Source organism: Cygnus olor, chromosome 3, assembly GCF_009769625.2.
Source record: "Cygnus olor isolate bCygOlo1 chromosome 3, bCygOlo1.pri.v2, whole genome shotgun sequence".
Lineage (NCBI taxonomy): Eukaryota > Metazoa > Chordata > Aves > Anseriformes > Anatidae > Cygnus > Cygnus olor.
The window spans coordinates 115,630,165-115,648,185 of record NC_049171.1 but is presented as its reverse complement, the minus strand read 5'-3'; the positions used below and the strand labels follow the sequence as shown (position 1 = coordinate 115,648,185).

The following is an 18,021-nucleotide window of genomic DNA, read 5'->3' as shown; positions in this document are numbered from 1 at the left end:
GGTGACCAGCGCGCGCTTTTGGGAAAGCTACCATAATGCCTCATTGTAGTTTTTGTTTAGTGGTAGGAAATGTCATTTCCTTGCACTTTTTAACCTTGTGAACTCGTTTTAAAAATTGTGACTCGTATCAGGAGGGCAAGATGCCAAGGCACAATCAGCTAACACAAAGGAAACTAAATTTGGACCGGCAATATGAAAAATCTAGTCCATTGAAATCAGTGGTGAAATTCCCATTGATGTCAGAGGTGCTGTTATTTTACCCTTGGTTTTCATGGTTTTTATATGTTCATAAGTCCTGTGAAGTTGCAGTTACATCCTAAGTCTCGTGATATTTGGCTTTGCCTTTAAAGCCCAATTCCTGCAGTCCCATGATTATGTGGCAGTCAGATTTGTGCTTGTGTTCAGAAAGGAATTTTCTTGCTTTCATAGTTGAAAAGAAAACTATGAAATAGTTACAAAATGAACAACAAGGGAAACAACAGAGAAGCTGAAATGCATTATGTTCTAAAACCATACAGTACGTGAGCTTGTTTGAAGGTTTGCTTGGTGTCGCTGGGCACAAATATAAAATATGAGGTGTCACGGAGGTGGAGCCCTGGATGTACGTTTGGTAGAGGTGGGACAATATTCCAAACCAGTATTTTTTTCCAGCTAATGGAAGTGAGATTGGAGAGTGTTTTTAAAAAAAAAAAAAAAGAGAAGCATGTGCCAACTTCATAGTACTGACGTACAATTCAAAACAGATTAAAAGGAGATTAAATGCCTTTGAAGACGGTGGGCTCTGCCAACACCATAGGTCTGCTGACTGTCAGCTCTGCAGCCGCGCAGGTCCCATTGTTTTTTGTGGGCACATCTTTCAAGTGTCACAGGATCTCTCAATTCCTTTCTGCAAAGGGAGGAGATATGATGTGGGCTGCATGTCTCGGTTTCTTATTTTGAAGTGGTTGCCAAACTTTCTCTTCAAAGGTGATATATTTTAAGGAATTTCTTGCTTGTTTATCTTTTTAAGTTGATTTCCTTGGGGGGTGGTGTGTGTTTGTTTTTTTTTGGTTCTTCTGGTGCATGCACGAGGAAGATTGGGCTTGGAGGGGCACAGGGGGGCTGTTTACTTTTTGCCACAAAAGAAATTTTTCTCTTCTCCCTTGTGGCTAAACAACAAGCTGTCAAATACTAGGATAAGTTGAAGCTGACTGTCCATGACATGCACCATTGGTACAAACAAACCAAAAGTATTTTTTATGTATGTTTTTAAGCTCATGTGCAATTTAAAATTAGCCCCCAAATTAGTTTGGCTTGGCTGCTCGTGGGAAGACAAATGCAATTCCTTCCCAAATTCAAGTACAGCTACATGCTGCCATTTGCTGTATGTACTCAAGACAAGGTCAGATGCTGATAGCAAGAGACTTGTGAGGAAATACGTACTAATGCTGCAAAACAGCAGCAGGATGTAAATGGGCTTCTCTTGGAAAGCAGAAAGGAAACAATAGGGTTAATTTATCTTCTCCATCTTCTCATAGAAAACATTCAGTCAGCATTTAAAGAGGATGTCTTTCTAAGACCTTAATTTAAAACGAAAAACTGATTTCTCTCTCTCTCTCCCTCCCTCTCTCCTCCTGCCTCTTTTCCAAGTGAATGTTCTGAAATAAAGCTCTCGGGGCTCCTTTTCTTCTTGCTCCAAAACCAAAAGTGTGTAGAAATTGTAGAATGAGGGCAGGTACAAGACATTTTTAGAAAATATGGGGTATAATTGAACAGAAAGTGGAGAAAGAAGTTAACAGGCAATGCGATGAAGAGTCTTACCCCAGTCTCACTCACACATCCACGCATCTAGTTTCGCAGTAGCGGTGAGAAAAGAGGAGGGGAGATGAGGGTGGAAGCTCCTCTGCTGTCCCCTTTTGAGAAGTGGCGTGGGCTCAAGTTTTTTGGTGCTTGTCCCTCAGCCACGCTATGGCTTCTCCATTTTGTGTGTGTGCCGGGAGGGCAGCGGCAATGCTTTCCTTCCAGCACACAGGGAAGAGTCTGCACTTGGTTTGGCACCAGTCAGCGGTGCTGCCTGCCCCCTAAAATAGAGATGTTCTGGTGCTGAAAACAGCTTTTTCTTTCTGCCTCTTGCTTGTCTGTGCTGGCCAGCCAAAGGATGTGCTTGCTCCACCTTAATGGGTAATGACATGCTAAATGAACCCTTGGCACTTCATTCTGGTCAGAGTGAGCATCCTGAGCCTGAAGTAAGAGTACATTGGGTTTGTGTGATGGAAGGAGATTCTATTTGCATCGAGGGGTCATTTGTGAAACCCTAACATTGCACACCCAAGCCCAGCACCGGGTCTGTGCGGTTGAAATTGCTGGCAGAAAGGATTCTTACAGTGTGTCTGGTGTCAGGAATGGTTGCCAGCCAGTCTGTTTGCCTGCTTTAACTTCTTTTAAGTGAAAATGAACCTCAGAGCATCACCGCCCAAATGCAATCTCTACAGCTGTTTAAGGGTCTCCTTTGAAAGTCGCACAAAAAACAGCCCATCCTACAGCGCTGCTGCTCCAAGCCTGGTGTTGCAAGATCCCATCACTGAGGTCCGATGCCCAAATTCAGGCACTGTTGCTCTGAATGCAGCTACTGCTCGCCTGACCACTTATCCTGTGTGTATTACAGGAATGGAAATATTGAAAGAGGGAGACGAAACCACAGAAAGGGAAAAGAAGATGAATGGAAGCGGGAGCTGCAGGTTGTGACATGTAATGCTGTGAGTGCCCACACGTAGTCAGCACAGCTATTACGCTTTACGGAGTGCCAGTCTGTTACTTTAAGCAAATGTCTGTTTCTAAATTTCCTATCTAACCGTTTTGAGTGTTTTAGACCCTGCCCATGCATAGAACAGTTTAGTACTGAATTACGTGGATGCATGGCTAGCATTAGTGTCATCTTATCACCGCTCTTGTTTTCATTATAAAGAGTGCGGACCCTAAAGTAACGTTTCTATTATGCTGGTGATTTTGGAGCAGTTTTTAACAAATACCTCAAGTAGCAGAAATGAAATTCAGATCTTAAAATTCCTATTCCCTCCTGCCTGCTGCTCCGTACTCAGCAGCACCTTGTGCTGTGTTAGCACCATGCTGGGGAAGGGCAGCTGCGGCAATTAGTTGGGGTAGCGACTTCCAGCACTCTGCTTTAGGAATTTGTGTTGTGCACAACCTTCCCTTAACTGCGGGCAGCTGCCGAAACCACCCACCAGTGCCAGCTGGGGACCAGGCACAGGATTCCCTAGAAACAGCATCTGGTTTTATGTTCAGTAAACCGTTCGCTTTGCAGGTCAAAGTGGGAGAAGCCTGCAGTTTTAAAAGAAGGAAGCATGGTGTTCAGAGAGCTGAATGCCTCCGGGCAGGTGAGTGCTTGGGCACTGCGTGGCAGCCAGCACCGCGCTGTCCCTGGCACTGGCATCAAACCCTCTGGGCAACTAGATGCCCCCCACAGGGGCCCTGGCTTTGAGGAGTACCTGGAAAGGCTGACATCAATTTCAGCCCACCCAACCTTCTCAGCCAGCAGCCCTAAATTGCAGATGGGGTCTATCTGCTCAGCATCCCAACAAGATCCTGCTCAAAATGCTCTTCTCTCCAGGTTGTGTGAACTCTGGCTCCTTACTGGAGCAGGGTTGAGCCCATCATGTTATCTCGCCTATGGAAGCAGGGACAACTGCTGGTGACCCTCAGCCTGGCCTTGAAGCATAGCTGGTAGTTGGTGGGTGCGCATTGCCTTCTTCCCAAGGAAGCTGTGCACTGTACACCGCCTGACCGAGGTGTAATCCCTGCATAAACACCGTGTGCAGTACTGAACTCTGCTGCTGCTCTCGGCTGTGTAGCTACCCTAAAGTTATTTGTGTGGGGCTATGTGTCCCTGCAATGTCTCACTTGGGGACTGCAAAAACTGGGCAATATCTGACCCTTAATCTTTACAAGTGACATGCAAAGAAAGGTATTAAAACAGGGCTTCACAGTTATCTTTTGGGTTTGTTTTTTTTGGTAGAGGTGCAGTTCAAAGCAGAATGCACACATTTGTACTGTAGTTACTGCACAGCAGTTTATTACTGGAGCTTTTCTTGGTCTGCCACAATTTACAGGACTTTTGTTGCCATGCTGGCTTAAAAACGGATGTTCCAAGTGCAGCTTTGCCAAAGTTCCTCTGTCCTCCAAGAGTCATAGCAGACTAGGTAAGTCATACAAGCTCGTTTCTCAGAGGAATTATTTTTGGCTGCCTTCCTCCATTAGCACTACCAGTACTTACACCATTTATTCCGGTGGGAGCTGTGCAACTCCCACACCTAGTGCATTTGCAAATTCCAGCCTGAAGCTTGCTGTTATTATCACTAGCTAGAAGATTGGTGGAAAAAAGGAGTATGGCATGAGTGAAAGCAGGGCAGATGCATCGAGACGTGGTTACTTGCAAAGAGCCCTGAAAACAAGTGAAGATGGACTTTGTTTCTTGTCATGTGTTTGATAATGAAAATACTTTAAAAAAAAAAAAAAAATCCCTTTTCACCTTTCTGTACAAAAAGTTTTGGCTGTCCCAGGAGCAGAAGAGGGAAGCTCAGATGTAGTAGGGCAATAAACTGCAATCTGCCTAATGCACCATCAGCTAACCCGAGTGAAAGTTCAGGACCTGTGGCTATTATGTGGGTTCATCATACGACAAATATGGCAATGTATCACAAGTTTGTCACCCTGCTGAAATGTCACGTTGCTAATTTGTCAGCTCGAGCCCCACCATGTCCCTGCATCAGGCGGAGTTTGACTTGTGAGCTGTACCTGTAGTGGCAGCAGGCCAGCACCCACACCGTGTCCTGGGCTGGCACCAGCCCCTGCTGTCACTGCCCACAGTGCCATGGGCAGTTTGCTCCTGGCTGGCTGTTCCTGCATCTCCTCACTGCCCTGGGACTTGTGTGGCTCTTGGGCATCGGGCTCTGAGGCTTTATCTCCCTGTTTTGGGAGGGAAAGAGGGGTTTGGCTGCAGATAGATGTTGCACAGAGTTGCATGTAGCAGCGCCATGCTGTTGCCCACATGCCAGTGACTCCAGCTGGGCTCCTGTGGGCACCTCCACAGCACAAATACACCAAGAAAAGAGGGACGTTTCCCATCTCAATGTTCCTGAGGTCTCAGAGGTTGTTTGCAATGGCTCTACTTAAAACATGGGCCTTCAGAGCACTGATTTTTTTTTTAATTTTTTTTTGAAGCAAGAAGTGTGATGTCAGTTCTGTTCTGCACGGTGGTACAAGTGGGATTTTGCGAGTGCAGGTCCAGGTAACTCTGTCGCTGTAGATTAGCTTCATAGTAAATGCAGAAAACAAAGGATGTTGAGTTACTGAAGGAAATGTGAAAAAGGTCTTGAGCCCACCCAGGCGTTTTTTAGTGCTAGCCTGCCATGCGCTTTCTGCTTATAGAGAGATGTTGCTGCAGTGCCGCTAGGAATGTAATTTCATACTGACTGTATTATTTTTCTCCTGTATCTTGCATCTGCATCACTTAGTAAATGAGCTTTAAATAATTATGTGGTGAAGTCCTATCTGGCCTTGACAATCAGACTGAGACACTGCAGTAGAAGCAAACCAAAAGAAAAAACACCACCATAATCATAAATAATAGACATTGACTGGATCTGCCAAAACTCGCAATAAAGAAGTCTTGCTTTAAGTCTTGTTCCTGGCATATAGATTTAAAAAGAAAAAAAAAAGGAATCCAGCAGTGTGCAGTATAAATTGAGCTGCCATACATCAGTGTTTGCCAGCTAGACTTTTTTTTCCCCTTGATGGAGCTCATCTCAATCCCAAAGGTAGAGGCAAGCTTCTGAAAGCATCACTGCAGACCGTGGCCAGCACTTTTGCATGCAGTAGAAATCTTGGCTGCCTAATACAGAAATCTTTTTTATTATTCTTATTTTTTAAATAAGAGTGTAATATAGGATCCAAGCTACCACTTGCTGTTCATCCTTTGGCTGAAGGTCAGTACTTTGGCTTTACTGGCTGTTCTTGATCTGGGCTTGTAGACTGCCCAGAAGGTTACATGTGAATTGAGTAAGCAGTGGCAGTACGGACAGGACCTCTGCATGGTGCCTAAGCTTTCCTCTGATGAATTCTGCCCTTCCTCATGTAGGGTGCACTTCCCCCTTTGCATTTCCTCGCCCCTGCCTGGTCCAACAGCCAGCCCTCTCCGTGACCACTGCAGCACCAAGTCCTGGCTGCGCGACTGGGCTGAATGACAGGGCAGGTCCGGTGGTTTCTGTGTGGGAGTGATCCTGTTACTTCTTGGACGGACTCTGTCTCCAGTCTCTGCTCAAACTCGTGGTGGAGTCAAGGGAGAGAAAAGCATCGAGGAGTCTCACTTCACTGATAGTGCAGGCTATGCTGTGAATTAAGGCTATAATCTGCAGAGGAGTGGTTGCAGTTTTTTATGCCGGTCCTTGGAAAATGTGAGAAATTATAAATGAAGGTTGCAGTCTGATTTATATATGTAATTTCTGTAATGTATTTCTGTGATGCTGCAGAGCTAATTATAGATGACTATAAATATGCTATTGTGACCCTTTTAAACATTTATTTTATTGCTCTTGAGGAAAGCACTACTAAGTTTAGTAGGCTACACTGAATTATTGACCTAACAAATTATAACCGTGGACTGCTGTATGGTATTGACATAACAGATTGTAATGCCGTCTTTAGAAGTCATTACAGAATTTAATTCGGGGCATGTTGAACTTTGAGATTTACCTTGGGCGGGATACTGGCTCTGTAATGTGTGGGACGTATGTTAACTTGTGTGCATAGTGGACAATTGTTGCAATGTCTTCCATAAAAGCCATAGAAATTACTTAATAAATTCAAGTCAGACTTTTTTTTTTCATCCCCTTCTGCTCAGGGAGCTGTAAATGCAGATGTATGAAGGCCCTCTGGGAGTGGCACTTACTGCCACCATTTTTAGAACTACATCCGTTTTCCTACCAGGAACAAGCCTAGAAGTTTTCTGACTGGTCAGACTGCTGGGCTGCCCAGTATAGCAGCTAGCTGTGTTTCCTTATGTCATCCGTAGCATTCTGGAACTAATCTCATTTTGAGACTGGAAGGGGAGAGCAACAGGGACTGAGTGCGTAGAAGCCTCAAAGGAGAAGTTGCCCGCATGTGTATGCAGGCCGTGTTCAGCACCAGCGTGGGGCTGGTTCCTGGGCAGGGAAAGGAGGGGGCCATGTGTCTCCCGCCACCACCTGAAGCTGCTCAGAGGTTTGTGGGGTGGCAGCAAGTCCCTGCAGCACCACAGTGTGCCGGCTGGTACAGGGTCTGTGCTGCGAGGCGAGCTGCGTCGTCAGCCCCTGCAGTGGGTACAGGATGCATGCTGGTGTGGTGCGTGGTGTGCTTCAGGAGGTGCTGCGTCTTGTCTTGAGGTCAAAGCATCCTCTTGGGCAGCTGCTCGATGGAGCAACGTGCTAAGACCGTCATGAGGAGGAGCTCTGTATTCCAGGGAAACGCTAGGAGAGTTTCTGTAGCCAGAGTAAGCGGTAATGCTCTGGCTGTATGTCTAAAGTTTCCCTTTTAAATCCATTAAGGAAGCATGAGTCTTTCCTGTTTCTTCATACTTCATGGCATTTTGTTAGCCTCGGATTCTGATGGAACAGAAAAACCCTTCAGGAGCAAATCGATCTGGCAGTAGAGGATGTTGAGAAACGCACTCTGCATTGCTTCATCTTTCATCAGGAATTATTTTTTGGGGGGGGGGGGGGGGGGGGGGAGAAGATGAGCAGATTCCTATCCCTGTAGAGTGAATATAAGCCAAAACCAAGAAATGCCTCCCGTATTTCTGAAACAACTGGAAGTGGTACAGCCAGCCTGCAATTTTATTTACTTCACTTTTAGTGTGGGGAAAACTATATCGTCAATGGAACCAGAGCAACATTGCATTATTTAGGCTTTTGCTTGTTAGTGAATCATTCAAAATCTTCTGAGAATGAGAGGCAAGGAATTATTTATGAGATGATCAAATGTAGATACTATATCCAGGGTGGTAAAAAATCTAGATTGATTTATTTGGGGAAGGTTAGACAACACGTTACTCAAATATTTAGAGGATTTTTTCCAAGCTCAAACAAATTAATTTGTTAAACTAAAACAAATATTTAAAATAATGGAAAAAAAATCACTCCTACTGGTTCTAAAACAGTTCTGTAGTTATGAACATCCAAACTTCCAGAACACTTTGAACACCTGAAGTAGGATCTGTATTCCTGCTTCAGTGCCGTAACTCATGGGGATGTGCTGGCTTGCGTAAAATCAGCTGTTGAAGAGTTCTGCTGTCTTGGGAACACTCTTGTTCAAGAAATTAATCTCATGTTTAATCTGTTTTGATACTGTATCTTAATTTGTTTTGCTGCTGCAGTAATTGGCTAAGGTTTGCTTATTCATAAGGATAGCTGCAGTTGTAGCTTCAAGGCTAATTTCAAGTTTCATAGAAAACCTCAGCTCCTTCAGCTTTTTAATTGGCCACGTTACTCTGTTCTTGTTTAATTGGGGAGGTAAATAATCCCTTTGAAAAGACTGAGACTACTGAGAGAGATTAAGCCTCTACCAACATGAATAAAAAGTTAGTTTAAAGGACAGATAAACACTATTAAAAATTAAAAGGCTCTTCAGTATTGAAATAGGTAAATCTTGATCTCTACTGGCATGTAAAAACAGATTTTTGAAGAAATTAAAGTTGTTTCTGCAAATTTTTGTGAAAAAAATATTTGCTTTAGAAAAAGAAACAGGCATGCCATTACATGTTTGTACATCCACAGCACAAGAGTTGTTGATACACAGATTAGTGCTTTGAGTCATTTTTGGAAGATCCTTAAAATTTGTACTCCAGAATGAAAAAGAAGTAGGAAGTTTTCTAACATCATATATCTGCATGAGGGATCTTTTTTTTCTTACTGGGCTAACACAGTAAAGCACTTGGACTGAGATTGGTAGGAGAAAGTAGGCTGTGAGTCCCTCTGCTTTTTTTTTTTTTTAAATTTAGACAATTGCAACATGTACAGTAAAGCTCTTAAAACTCTTCATGCATGTGAACAATACCAGAAGACAGTAAGAGCCATGTTTATGTCTAGAAGTTTTTCCAGTTACAGTTCAGGGCGGATCAGCTGTTGCTGTCAGATGGTCATGGCCAAATTGGCCTTTTTAATTTTGGCTTTTAGCTAGCTAACTGCTCTGCAAAAGCTCTGCAGTGAAATCGAGATGCATAAGCTTCTGTAATATCAGGCATTGGCTTGGGTAAATTAATAAGATAACTTCCTCCAGAATGGAAAAAAAAAACTCTTCTGTGGCAGAATGGATTTGGATTCCCTTAGTCGCATTGAGAAATACCTCCAAGTGTGGTCCAGTGAGTCCAAAACCAGAGTTCTGGAAAGCAGCTGTTTCACATACCCAACAATTGTGTCATGGTTTCTGCACATTTTTAGGTTTGCCCATTTTGAAATAAAACACACTCACTTTGGTCACCCTTGACCAGGCTGGGAAAAGCTTTGGTTGATTTGCCACAAGTGGTTTCATTTAAAAGACCCTGCAAAAAAAGTAAGGGATCATGGCCAAATGGGGCCTCTGGTACATTGTGCTTATTGGTACCCTCAGAAGGATCAAGAGAACCTGAGAGTCCGTTTGGTTTCATTGGAAAAAGTACTTCTCATCAAATATGTGTACAGGTCAGGAGAGGCGTGCCTAAAATCTGTTGTCCCTCTACATAACTCACTTCACATTTATCCTGTAATTCCCATACAGCAACTAGGTCTTCCAAATAACATTAAAAAAAAAATAAATAAAAAATCTCCAGATAGAACCCTAAATATCACAGTTGTCATCATAAAGCTGCAAGAGTTGGCCACCAAACATAAACCCAGCCTTCTAGCAAGTTCTGTTTATTTACTCTCTCCCCCACCACGAGTCTTGTAACTGGCTTAGCCATCAGACGATTTCTAGTTTTGAGTGTCTTGTGTCATCATCCCTACCGTCCTGATTTACAGCCAGCCTGGCTGGGTTTTATGGGAGGGATTTTCAGGGGTGACCAAGCTCCAATTAAAATCTCCTCGCTGAAATGCCTGATCTATCTGATGTGTGCGTGGATTAAAATCACGGTAGGTGATTTCATTAACGCAAGCCTCTACCCACGTGGCGATCTTTGTTTTCCAAAATAGATTTGTCTGCTGTCATTGTTATTTTTCAAAATAGCATTTTTTTTTTCTGGGAAAAAAAAATCTGGTTGCTGATTTTCCTTCTGTTTACTTTCCGTAACTTTAAAAGTTTCTTTGAAGATGTTGACAGAAATAGCTGTTTCTCAATCCACGTAATTACTGAAAGAAGCATCCATTTTCGAAGTCTGCCAGGCTTTTTTTTCCCCCTCTAACTAGTATGCTTTTACCCATTAACAGCACTTCTTAGAGTCATTCTGGAGTCAGCCTTGCCTGTTTTGAAAGACGCACTAATTCCTACGCTCGTTTCTTTTAAAATGAAATTTAATGTGTAATAAAATTAGAGTTAAAAATGAGACACTGGCTAAAAAGAAATCAGACATGTTAAGAGATTACTTAGGCTGCAAACTCAACCACTTAGAAGTTAGGAAATGTTAGGTAAAACTTTATTTTAGTTTCCCTATGCATTTTGAGAGTAGGAGTATGAATATGTATTTTTTTTTTCTTTTTTCTTCCGTATGTGCAGATAAGACTAGCAGAATTTCTTGGCTTGTTCAAACAAGGCTGTATTTTCACAGGTCTGGTACAAAGAGCTACAATTTGTTTGACTGTGTTAAAATCCATAGGTATTTCTGCAAGTAGGAAGGCATTAGCTCTTCCCACGTATAAGTAGTAGTTGATGTTTTTGAGCATGTAGAGAACCTATTTTGTAAACTGTTCTGGCTCACATTCATCTCCTTTGCAGAGGTGTACCTTACTTCAGAAATTGCAACTTCATTAGAGGAAATTGGTGAGATTGCCCTTGCTGCTGCTTCAGGAACAAAAGCAAGCAAGCAACCACAGCCCAGGCAATCGTCCAGCGTGGTTATTTTAGGCTGAATGGGTCAAGTTTGGCAAAGAAATGAGGAGCTGATGTCCAGGTCTGTTAATGGAGGGTGCTGGGCTGCTGCACACAGTGCTGCTGTGCTTTTGGGAACATGAAATGGGGTCAGATTAAAACCAGTCTGCCTGGATGTGAAATGCCTTTCGGGGTTGCACATTGCTTGTGACTGTGGAAGCTGCCCCAGAGACGCTGCAAAACTGCAGAAATTGGGGAATTGTACTGTATGTTTTAGAGGCTCAGGTGTCTCAGAGGTATTGTTGCACAGCTCCACAAAACGTTCAGGTGCTAATCTTCTGCTGAAATTCTCTGTCAGGATGGAGCCCTTTGGTACTTCTCTCAAGATGTTTTGGTCGCCTTTAAGAAGATAAACTGTCTCTTGAAAAGCCATGAAGCATTAGCATGCTGCTGCTGGAGGAAAGGTACTTGGAGTAATTATGCTCCAGAGAACAGAACTTAGAACATTTGTGGGGGAGAGAACAGAAGATTGCAATAAAACTAGCTGCTAAATAAGGAAACATCGTTAGACAGCAGGGCGAACCTTGGCTTTGCTGCTTTGCAGTTAACTCCACATACTGGAACAAAATATAAACGGGCAAGAGCAGAGAGTGCCCTGAGAGGAGAAAAAATGTCTTTTTTGTGTGCTGTCAACAAGCGGAGACATTTCACGGATCCCAAAACCTTCTAACAGCCCACCAGACTGTTAGGCTGAGGCGATGAAATGCATGCAAAATTACAAGAGTGCTTCAGCACGACTGGGTGAACGCTGAGCGCAACAATCTATTAGCACGGCCTAGGAGGAAGTGAGCCCTGTGAAGAAAAGGGCATTCTTCAGGTTGGTTAAAGATAAGAAGAGCTAATCACGCACACGCCGAAGTGTCACCAAGTCTGTTGCTGAATTATGCCAGGGTCGTGTTTTTGTGTTTGCCTTTCATGCTCCAAGCAGCTGGCTCCTGCAGGAGAGTAGTTGATAATTAAGGCTCGAGTGTGGTGTAGGGCATAATATTTTGGGAAACGTAGCTTGGCAAGAGCTCAAGGTCTTCAAACAAGTTGCCCTTTGCTTCATCTTTGTTTTTGTTTGCTGAATGACCCATATTTCCTCATTCAGTGTAAATTCTGGTTTCAAGTACAACTGCCAAGACTAGAAGAATTTTAGTCGTGCACATGCAAATACATCAATAAAAAAAATAATTTCCCAGATGTATCTGGAGATTTATAAAATAATAACGAAGAAGATTATGCATTCAGTTTAATAGGAGATGAATGTAAATTAAATCTTTAGAAATCCACCCACTGATTCTGATCTAGGGATACTCTTTTTTTTTTGCCTTGATTTTTAAAATGTACTTGTCCATAAGCCCTGGGAGCATGCAAAAATAGTATTTACAGCTTGTATGAATTAAATTAGATATCCTTACTCCCTTCTAATTAATTCATGAATATTGAACAAATAACTGTCCTAAACTCACTTATATTTACAAGGTAAGTAGCAAGTGTAGGTAATGAGGGAAATTAAAGCATGGCAGCAGCAGGTGAAGCAATATGGGCTGTGGGAGAATGGGGCGAGGGATTTCCGACAAGGGGAATTGTTTGTCTGCCACTGTGGTATGGGGAGGAGAGCATAGCAGCTGAGATTTGCTGCTGAGTAACTGCACCAGGAACAGTGTGCATTTGCAGAAACAAAATATGATTTGCCTAATGACAAAGGGATGATTTCTTATGCTGATCTTACGCACTCACCTAAATTATTCTCAAACGTTTGGCAGTACGTGGACATCTTCAGCTGGTATTGTCTGTGTACTTGATCTTCCTGTAGAGGAGCAAAATGTCAAGGGTTCAACCCAGAAGGCTTTTCTTTGTGTGTGCAACTTCTGTTGCTTATTTCTGGTGTTGGCACGAAGAGCCTGGAACCAGTGGTTTTCTTTGGGATAAACTTCTACTGAAACTGCTGGAGTATCAAGACCTACTAAATAGCCCACTTATGAACTAGTACGTAATGGATTATTCTTTTACGTGTCCCTTGGTACTTCCTAAACAAAGCTCTTTGTTGGTTGGAATGGTGAGAAGTCAAAGACTTAGCTGTAAGTAAGAACATTTTCTTTAGGTGCATAGAATAAGAAAAGATCTGGATGCTGTTTAGTGCGTGTATTACTTTCACATTCAGAAAAATCTCAAAGTCCATTTTTTTTGCTCTCAATATCTAGAGTAAAACAGTCCTATATATTGCCTCTGCTTTTTAGTGGAGAATCAATATAGCTCAATTCTTATTTCTTTTTAGATTGAATAACTCCTCTTCAGCTCAACTGATGCTACAATGCATGGCTGTATAGACAATAACCATACTCCTCTTGGCCTTCCTTCGCTGTTCTTAGGAAGCCAAGCTCTCCTTGAATCAGAGCATGCTCCCAGGTCCCTGATCACTTGTGAAACCCCCTCTGTACCTCCTTCATGTTAAATTCAACTCTGAGTGCTGGCGACCAGAGCTTTGGATGATGCTGCACCAATTCTGGCTTATGCAATTCATCAAAATTCAGGCAATCTTCAAAGCTTCCTGTGCCAACAAAAAATTTATCAGTTTAGTTCTATATGATTTGGCTGGCAAGCCCAGGTGGGGGCTTCTTGTTTTTGTTTTACTTCCATGTTGTTATGCTCTTTTCCGCATATGATCTAAAGCTTTGCCTACCAGACTAATATGCCTACAGCTCCTTGGGTCATAGCCCCCTCCTTCCCCTTTTCTAAAATTTACAAGTTTTAGTTTTTCTTCAGTCTTCAGGTTTGGTACAGATTAGATGCAAGACCAGGATGATTTGTTTAAAAATCCAGTGAGAAATTTTCATCCCAAAATAACAGATACTTTAACAAAATCGGTGGTCCTGAGGGACCTTTATGTCTGGGGGAAAAATCTTGGCAATATGTCTCTTGGTGCTGTTTCAGCTCTAAATCTCAACAACCAGGCCTCGGATTCTAAAAACATTTACAAAGGTTAATTCATGACTTCTTAGCTGTCATCTTCGGTGTCGGAAGCATCATGTTACAGCGTGAGTTTCCTGTTGGAAGTTTGCCTGGATTTTGGGTTTTCCAGTTAAGCCATGCATGCCAGGGCCCTGGCTGGAAGAATGGGCAGGAAATGCACATTGTGCTACTGCAAAGTTTTCTGTTGATGATCCTTTTACTTTATTCCTGCACAGAAGTCATAGGTACATGTGTAGGGTGTGTACTGATACATTGAGCCTTAACCTTGAGACTCCGTGTGTTATGTAGTTAGCAGAGCGATTCCAAGTTCCTCCTCTGCTTTTGGTAAATCTAAATATATAAAAAGTATTTATTGCTTTAATATAAAGAAGCCAAAAGCTCCAGGCTATTAACAATAATTAAAAGTGCAGTCTGCAAACTCCTCCACAAAACAAGCTAGTCAGAAAGAACAGCATTACAGAACTGTGCAGTCCTGCCAAAAGCACCCTCACCTGATGAAAGCCCCTTCTACAAAGGTATATTACAACCCCTTAACATGTTGCCATTATTTTAGACGCATCAAACTTAGGCTGCATAGGCAGACAAGTACCTGTGTAGCAGAAGCTCGAAGAATTTGAGCTCGTTCCCTCTTGGCGAGCCCTCGCGGTGGGCAGGAGGTTCCCCTGAGCCGCAGCACAGCGGCTCTGCCCCCGGTGGTGCAAGTTGAGACGCAAGTCCCTTCCGCGGCGCTCTGCTGAAAATAAAACACTCTACGTGCTTCAAAAGGAAAGTCATACCAGCGATCTATATGCTCTGTGATCCCTTGTTGGCATTAAGTAATGGCACAAGAACATCACTCCCAAAATATGATACGGTCCGTTCTGGGAAGGTGTTTAATCATCGTAATCATACATGATTGAGACTTTTTACTTTAACCGAGAAGCTTCCTAATAGAAACACCTCTTTTTTATCTGCTGCTAAAAACTTCAATTCAGTGTACTTTTCCTTGTGACTCTGAAGCTAAAAATTGCCAGGTTATTCTCAGTTATGTGAATAAAAATCAGTCAAGTACCATTATGAAGGCTGCCTACAATATGCTTTGTATTTTCTTTTGAAGCTGGTCCTCCCCCAGCTCTTTTTTCTTTGAATGCTGGCTGCACCTCGTCAGTTCTCCCTTTCCTCCTGTGGTTATTCGCTCATGTGCGTGTGGAGAGCAGCTCTGTGACAACTGTTTCAGCAGAACCAAACCCAGCCCGACCATCAGTGGTGCTTTGGTGTCCACGCAGCTCCTGCTGCCAGCTGGGTGACAAGCGAGAGCTTTTGGGGAGAAACTTCCAGCTGTGCGCAGCAAGCCCGAACATGGAGAGCAGCTCCTGTAGACGTGCTGGAGATCCCATTGTCTGCCCACTCATTTCTCCAAAAGCATCAGGTTGCCATCATCATAAAGCTCCTAGCTTTTGTCTAACATGTCTTTATTCATCTCTGTCACCCCTGGGCACGCTGCCTGTCCTGGAAAGGTAGAGCACTGGTAGGCAGAGTGCGCTGCAAAGGGCAGAGAGGTGGGAAAGGGACAGCGCACTGATGCGTAGGCCTGGGCTAAGACAGGGAGATGCTTCTCCAGCTTTACCACTATTTTCCTTTGTGCTGCTGGGAGTTTATTTCACATACCCATTTCTTATTTCATCCTCTGGCTGTCTTGTGTATTTAGGGTGAAGGATCTTAGGGTCGTGGCCTGTTTTTGTGGAGTATGTACCGATACTCTGACTAACAGGGGAAGTAGTTATTTATGTTTACCAAGCTGAGCTTATACCAACGGTGACTTTGGGGTAAAACTGCAGCTTCAGATGTGACTGAAGGAGGGGGCAGACTGAAGTCTTGTCTGTTTGGGAAATTTTCTGTTTTGCCCAGTGTGTTACTTTGTAAATACAAGACGTAAGTCCGAACCACTGAGCAGAGCCCTCTGACTCCTTGGTTCGCCCTTCGTCCATTTACGCTGGTTGTTTGCTGAGATGAAGGCAGGTGGCAAGTCTTTACTGCTGCACTTTTTTCTGCATCACAACTATTTCTTTGGCACTAAAAGTTGTGCTGTGAAATCTATGCACCAGTTTCTAGACTGGTTAGGCACTGTCTGTAAATCCAAGTAAATGAAATTTTCCTTAATGAAGCAGCAAAGAGCTATATGGATAGATGTAGAAGACTTGGTTTGCTTTCATTATTAAAAGGGTACTTAGCATGAAAATTCCTTCTCGTTTTTTTTCACTAATAGCCCTGTGCATCATACAAATGACAGACTATTTTCACTGTACTATAAAATGTTGCTCTTCTCAAGTCTCTGGGGATGCATCGAGACACTGAGCATTATTAAGACAGTGAAAACTTTCCAGTTTGTATGACTCTTCTACAGGAGTGCTGTAAGGGCCCTTCAGTAGGGCTGTCGTTTAACTTGGCACTTGCCTTGCGAGGTCTCTGTGCTTGCAGCTCCATTTGGAGCTCGTTCCTAGAGCAGTTGGGTCAAATCATAAATACTAGCTCTCACCTTGCAGGGGCTGAGGTCTTCTGACTGGTTTTGAGGTAAGAACAGTTACTAACCACCCAGATGAAGTCTGCTTCAATTTGAAACTTGCAAATAGCTCAGTTTGGGTGGAAAGCAGTCATTCTGTTTTAATGTTTTTTGAAAAAAACCCCTCCTCCCTGTGATACTGAACCCTTTGAAACTGTTTCCCTGGGGGAGATCATCCAGCATCTGACTCTTGGTGACTGTAGTAGTGCATCGCTTTACTCTTTGTTTAAGGGAACGAATCCATGGTGGTTGCTACTTCGTATCCCTGTGAAGAGGGCAGCACACGCAAGGAGCTAGGAGAGGTCTGGTGGCTTTGGGCAAGTTGATGAGCTATACCATTAATATAATTCTTTTCAATGGCTTCTTAAAAAGAGCAAGTGGGAAGGTAATTAAATACCTAGAACTTGTGAAGAACAACTTTATGCTGACAAAGATATCGCTGTTGTCAGGGAGAGATTTACCATTGACTTGTAATGCCTGTAACTGAGCTGTGCACTGGCAGGAGGGAACATGGAGGCAGCTTCTTCAGGGACTGTCTCTCTCTAGGAGGATGCAGCTTATGAATTGTGTGAGAGGACTTCCAGGAAAACACAGCACAGCCTTAGCTCAGCTCCAATTAACATCATTGGAGGTCTTGCTTTTTGTTCCTGCAGCCATCAGTGCAGGTTTCTTTAAAATCTTTCTCCTTTTCAAGTTTTCATTTGGAATGAGGAGACAAATTGCTGTGTTTTATTTAATCTATTCTTAATGATAATGAGGAAAAATTATATATTTTTAGCAGGAGGATTACATACCTGTGAAAGCAGCCTTTCTAAATTAGTGCTAAATGCTCTCTATCTATGCAGAAAATTTCAGTCCCGGAGCAATTTGAGTGTGGCTGATTTATAAGCACACTGTCAAGTCTCTGAAACCTAAATGAGGCTTATTCTATAAATGGTTGTAAATTACTGAGTTTGCCTACATACTTAGTCTGAATGTATAGAGAGATATTCATTTAGCATAGCTTGTAATTGTTCCAAATCAGATGCAAATGTTGACCTTAATATTTTCTTTCTAACATGCTATAAGGAAATTATAGTCAGTTGTGTTTTTATTTTAACCATTTAAAAAATGCAGGATAAAAATGTAGTTTAGAACTGAATAGGCTTTTTTTGCTCAAGAAATGTTCAATGCTTTCATGTTCAGAAAATGTTAAAATGGAATCTCTCTATGTTAAAGAAACATTTTATTATGATTAACTGTTCCCAATAGAAGATGCTGCTGTTTAAGTTTTTGTGAGAAGTTTGCTTCAGCAATAATGTTTTTTTCCCCTTTGAAAACTTTTGCCAGATGTTGCCATCTACTAGCATTAATGGTGTTTGTTTACAAAATAATGGGCTTGGTTTTTCAAAGTTTATTATGCCAGGACTGTGTGATACAAACTTTGAAGGCAGTGTGTT

At 42.7% G+C, this 18,021-nt stretch overlaps 1 protein-coding gene across 5 annotated transcripts in view; it reads left to right on the top strand.

The window, feature by feature from the left end:
• PLCB1 (phospholipase C beta 1) overlaps nt 1-18,021 on the top strand; it is a 382,337-nt gene that overhangs the window by 77,903 nt on the left and 286,413 nt on the right. Inside the window, exon 1 of one of the 5 annotated variants that reach the window (XM_040551665.1) lies at nt 3,318-3,374. The exons of the other annotated variants lie outside the window; for them this stretch is intronic. Coding sequence (XP_040407599.1) covers nt 3,342-3,374 — 33 coding nt within the window. The 5' untranslated portion in view covers nt 3,318-3,341. Of the gene's footprint in view, nt 1-3,317; nt 3,375-18,021 lie in introns of those variants that run through there. 5 annotated transcript variants of the gene reach the window in all.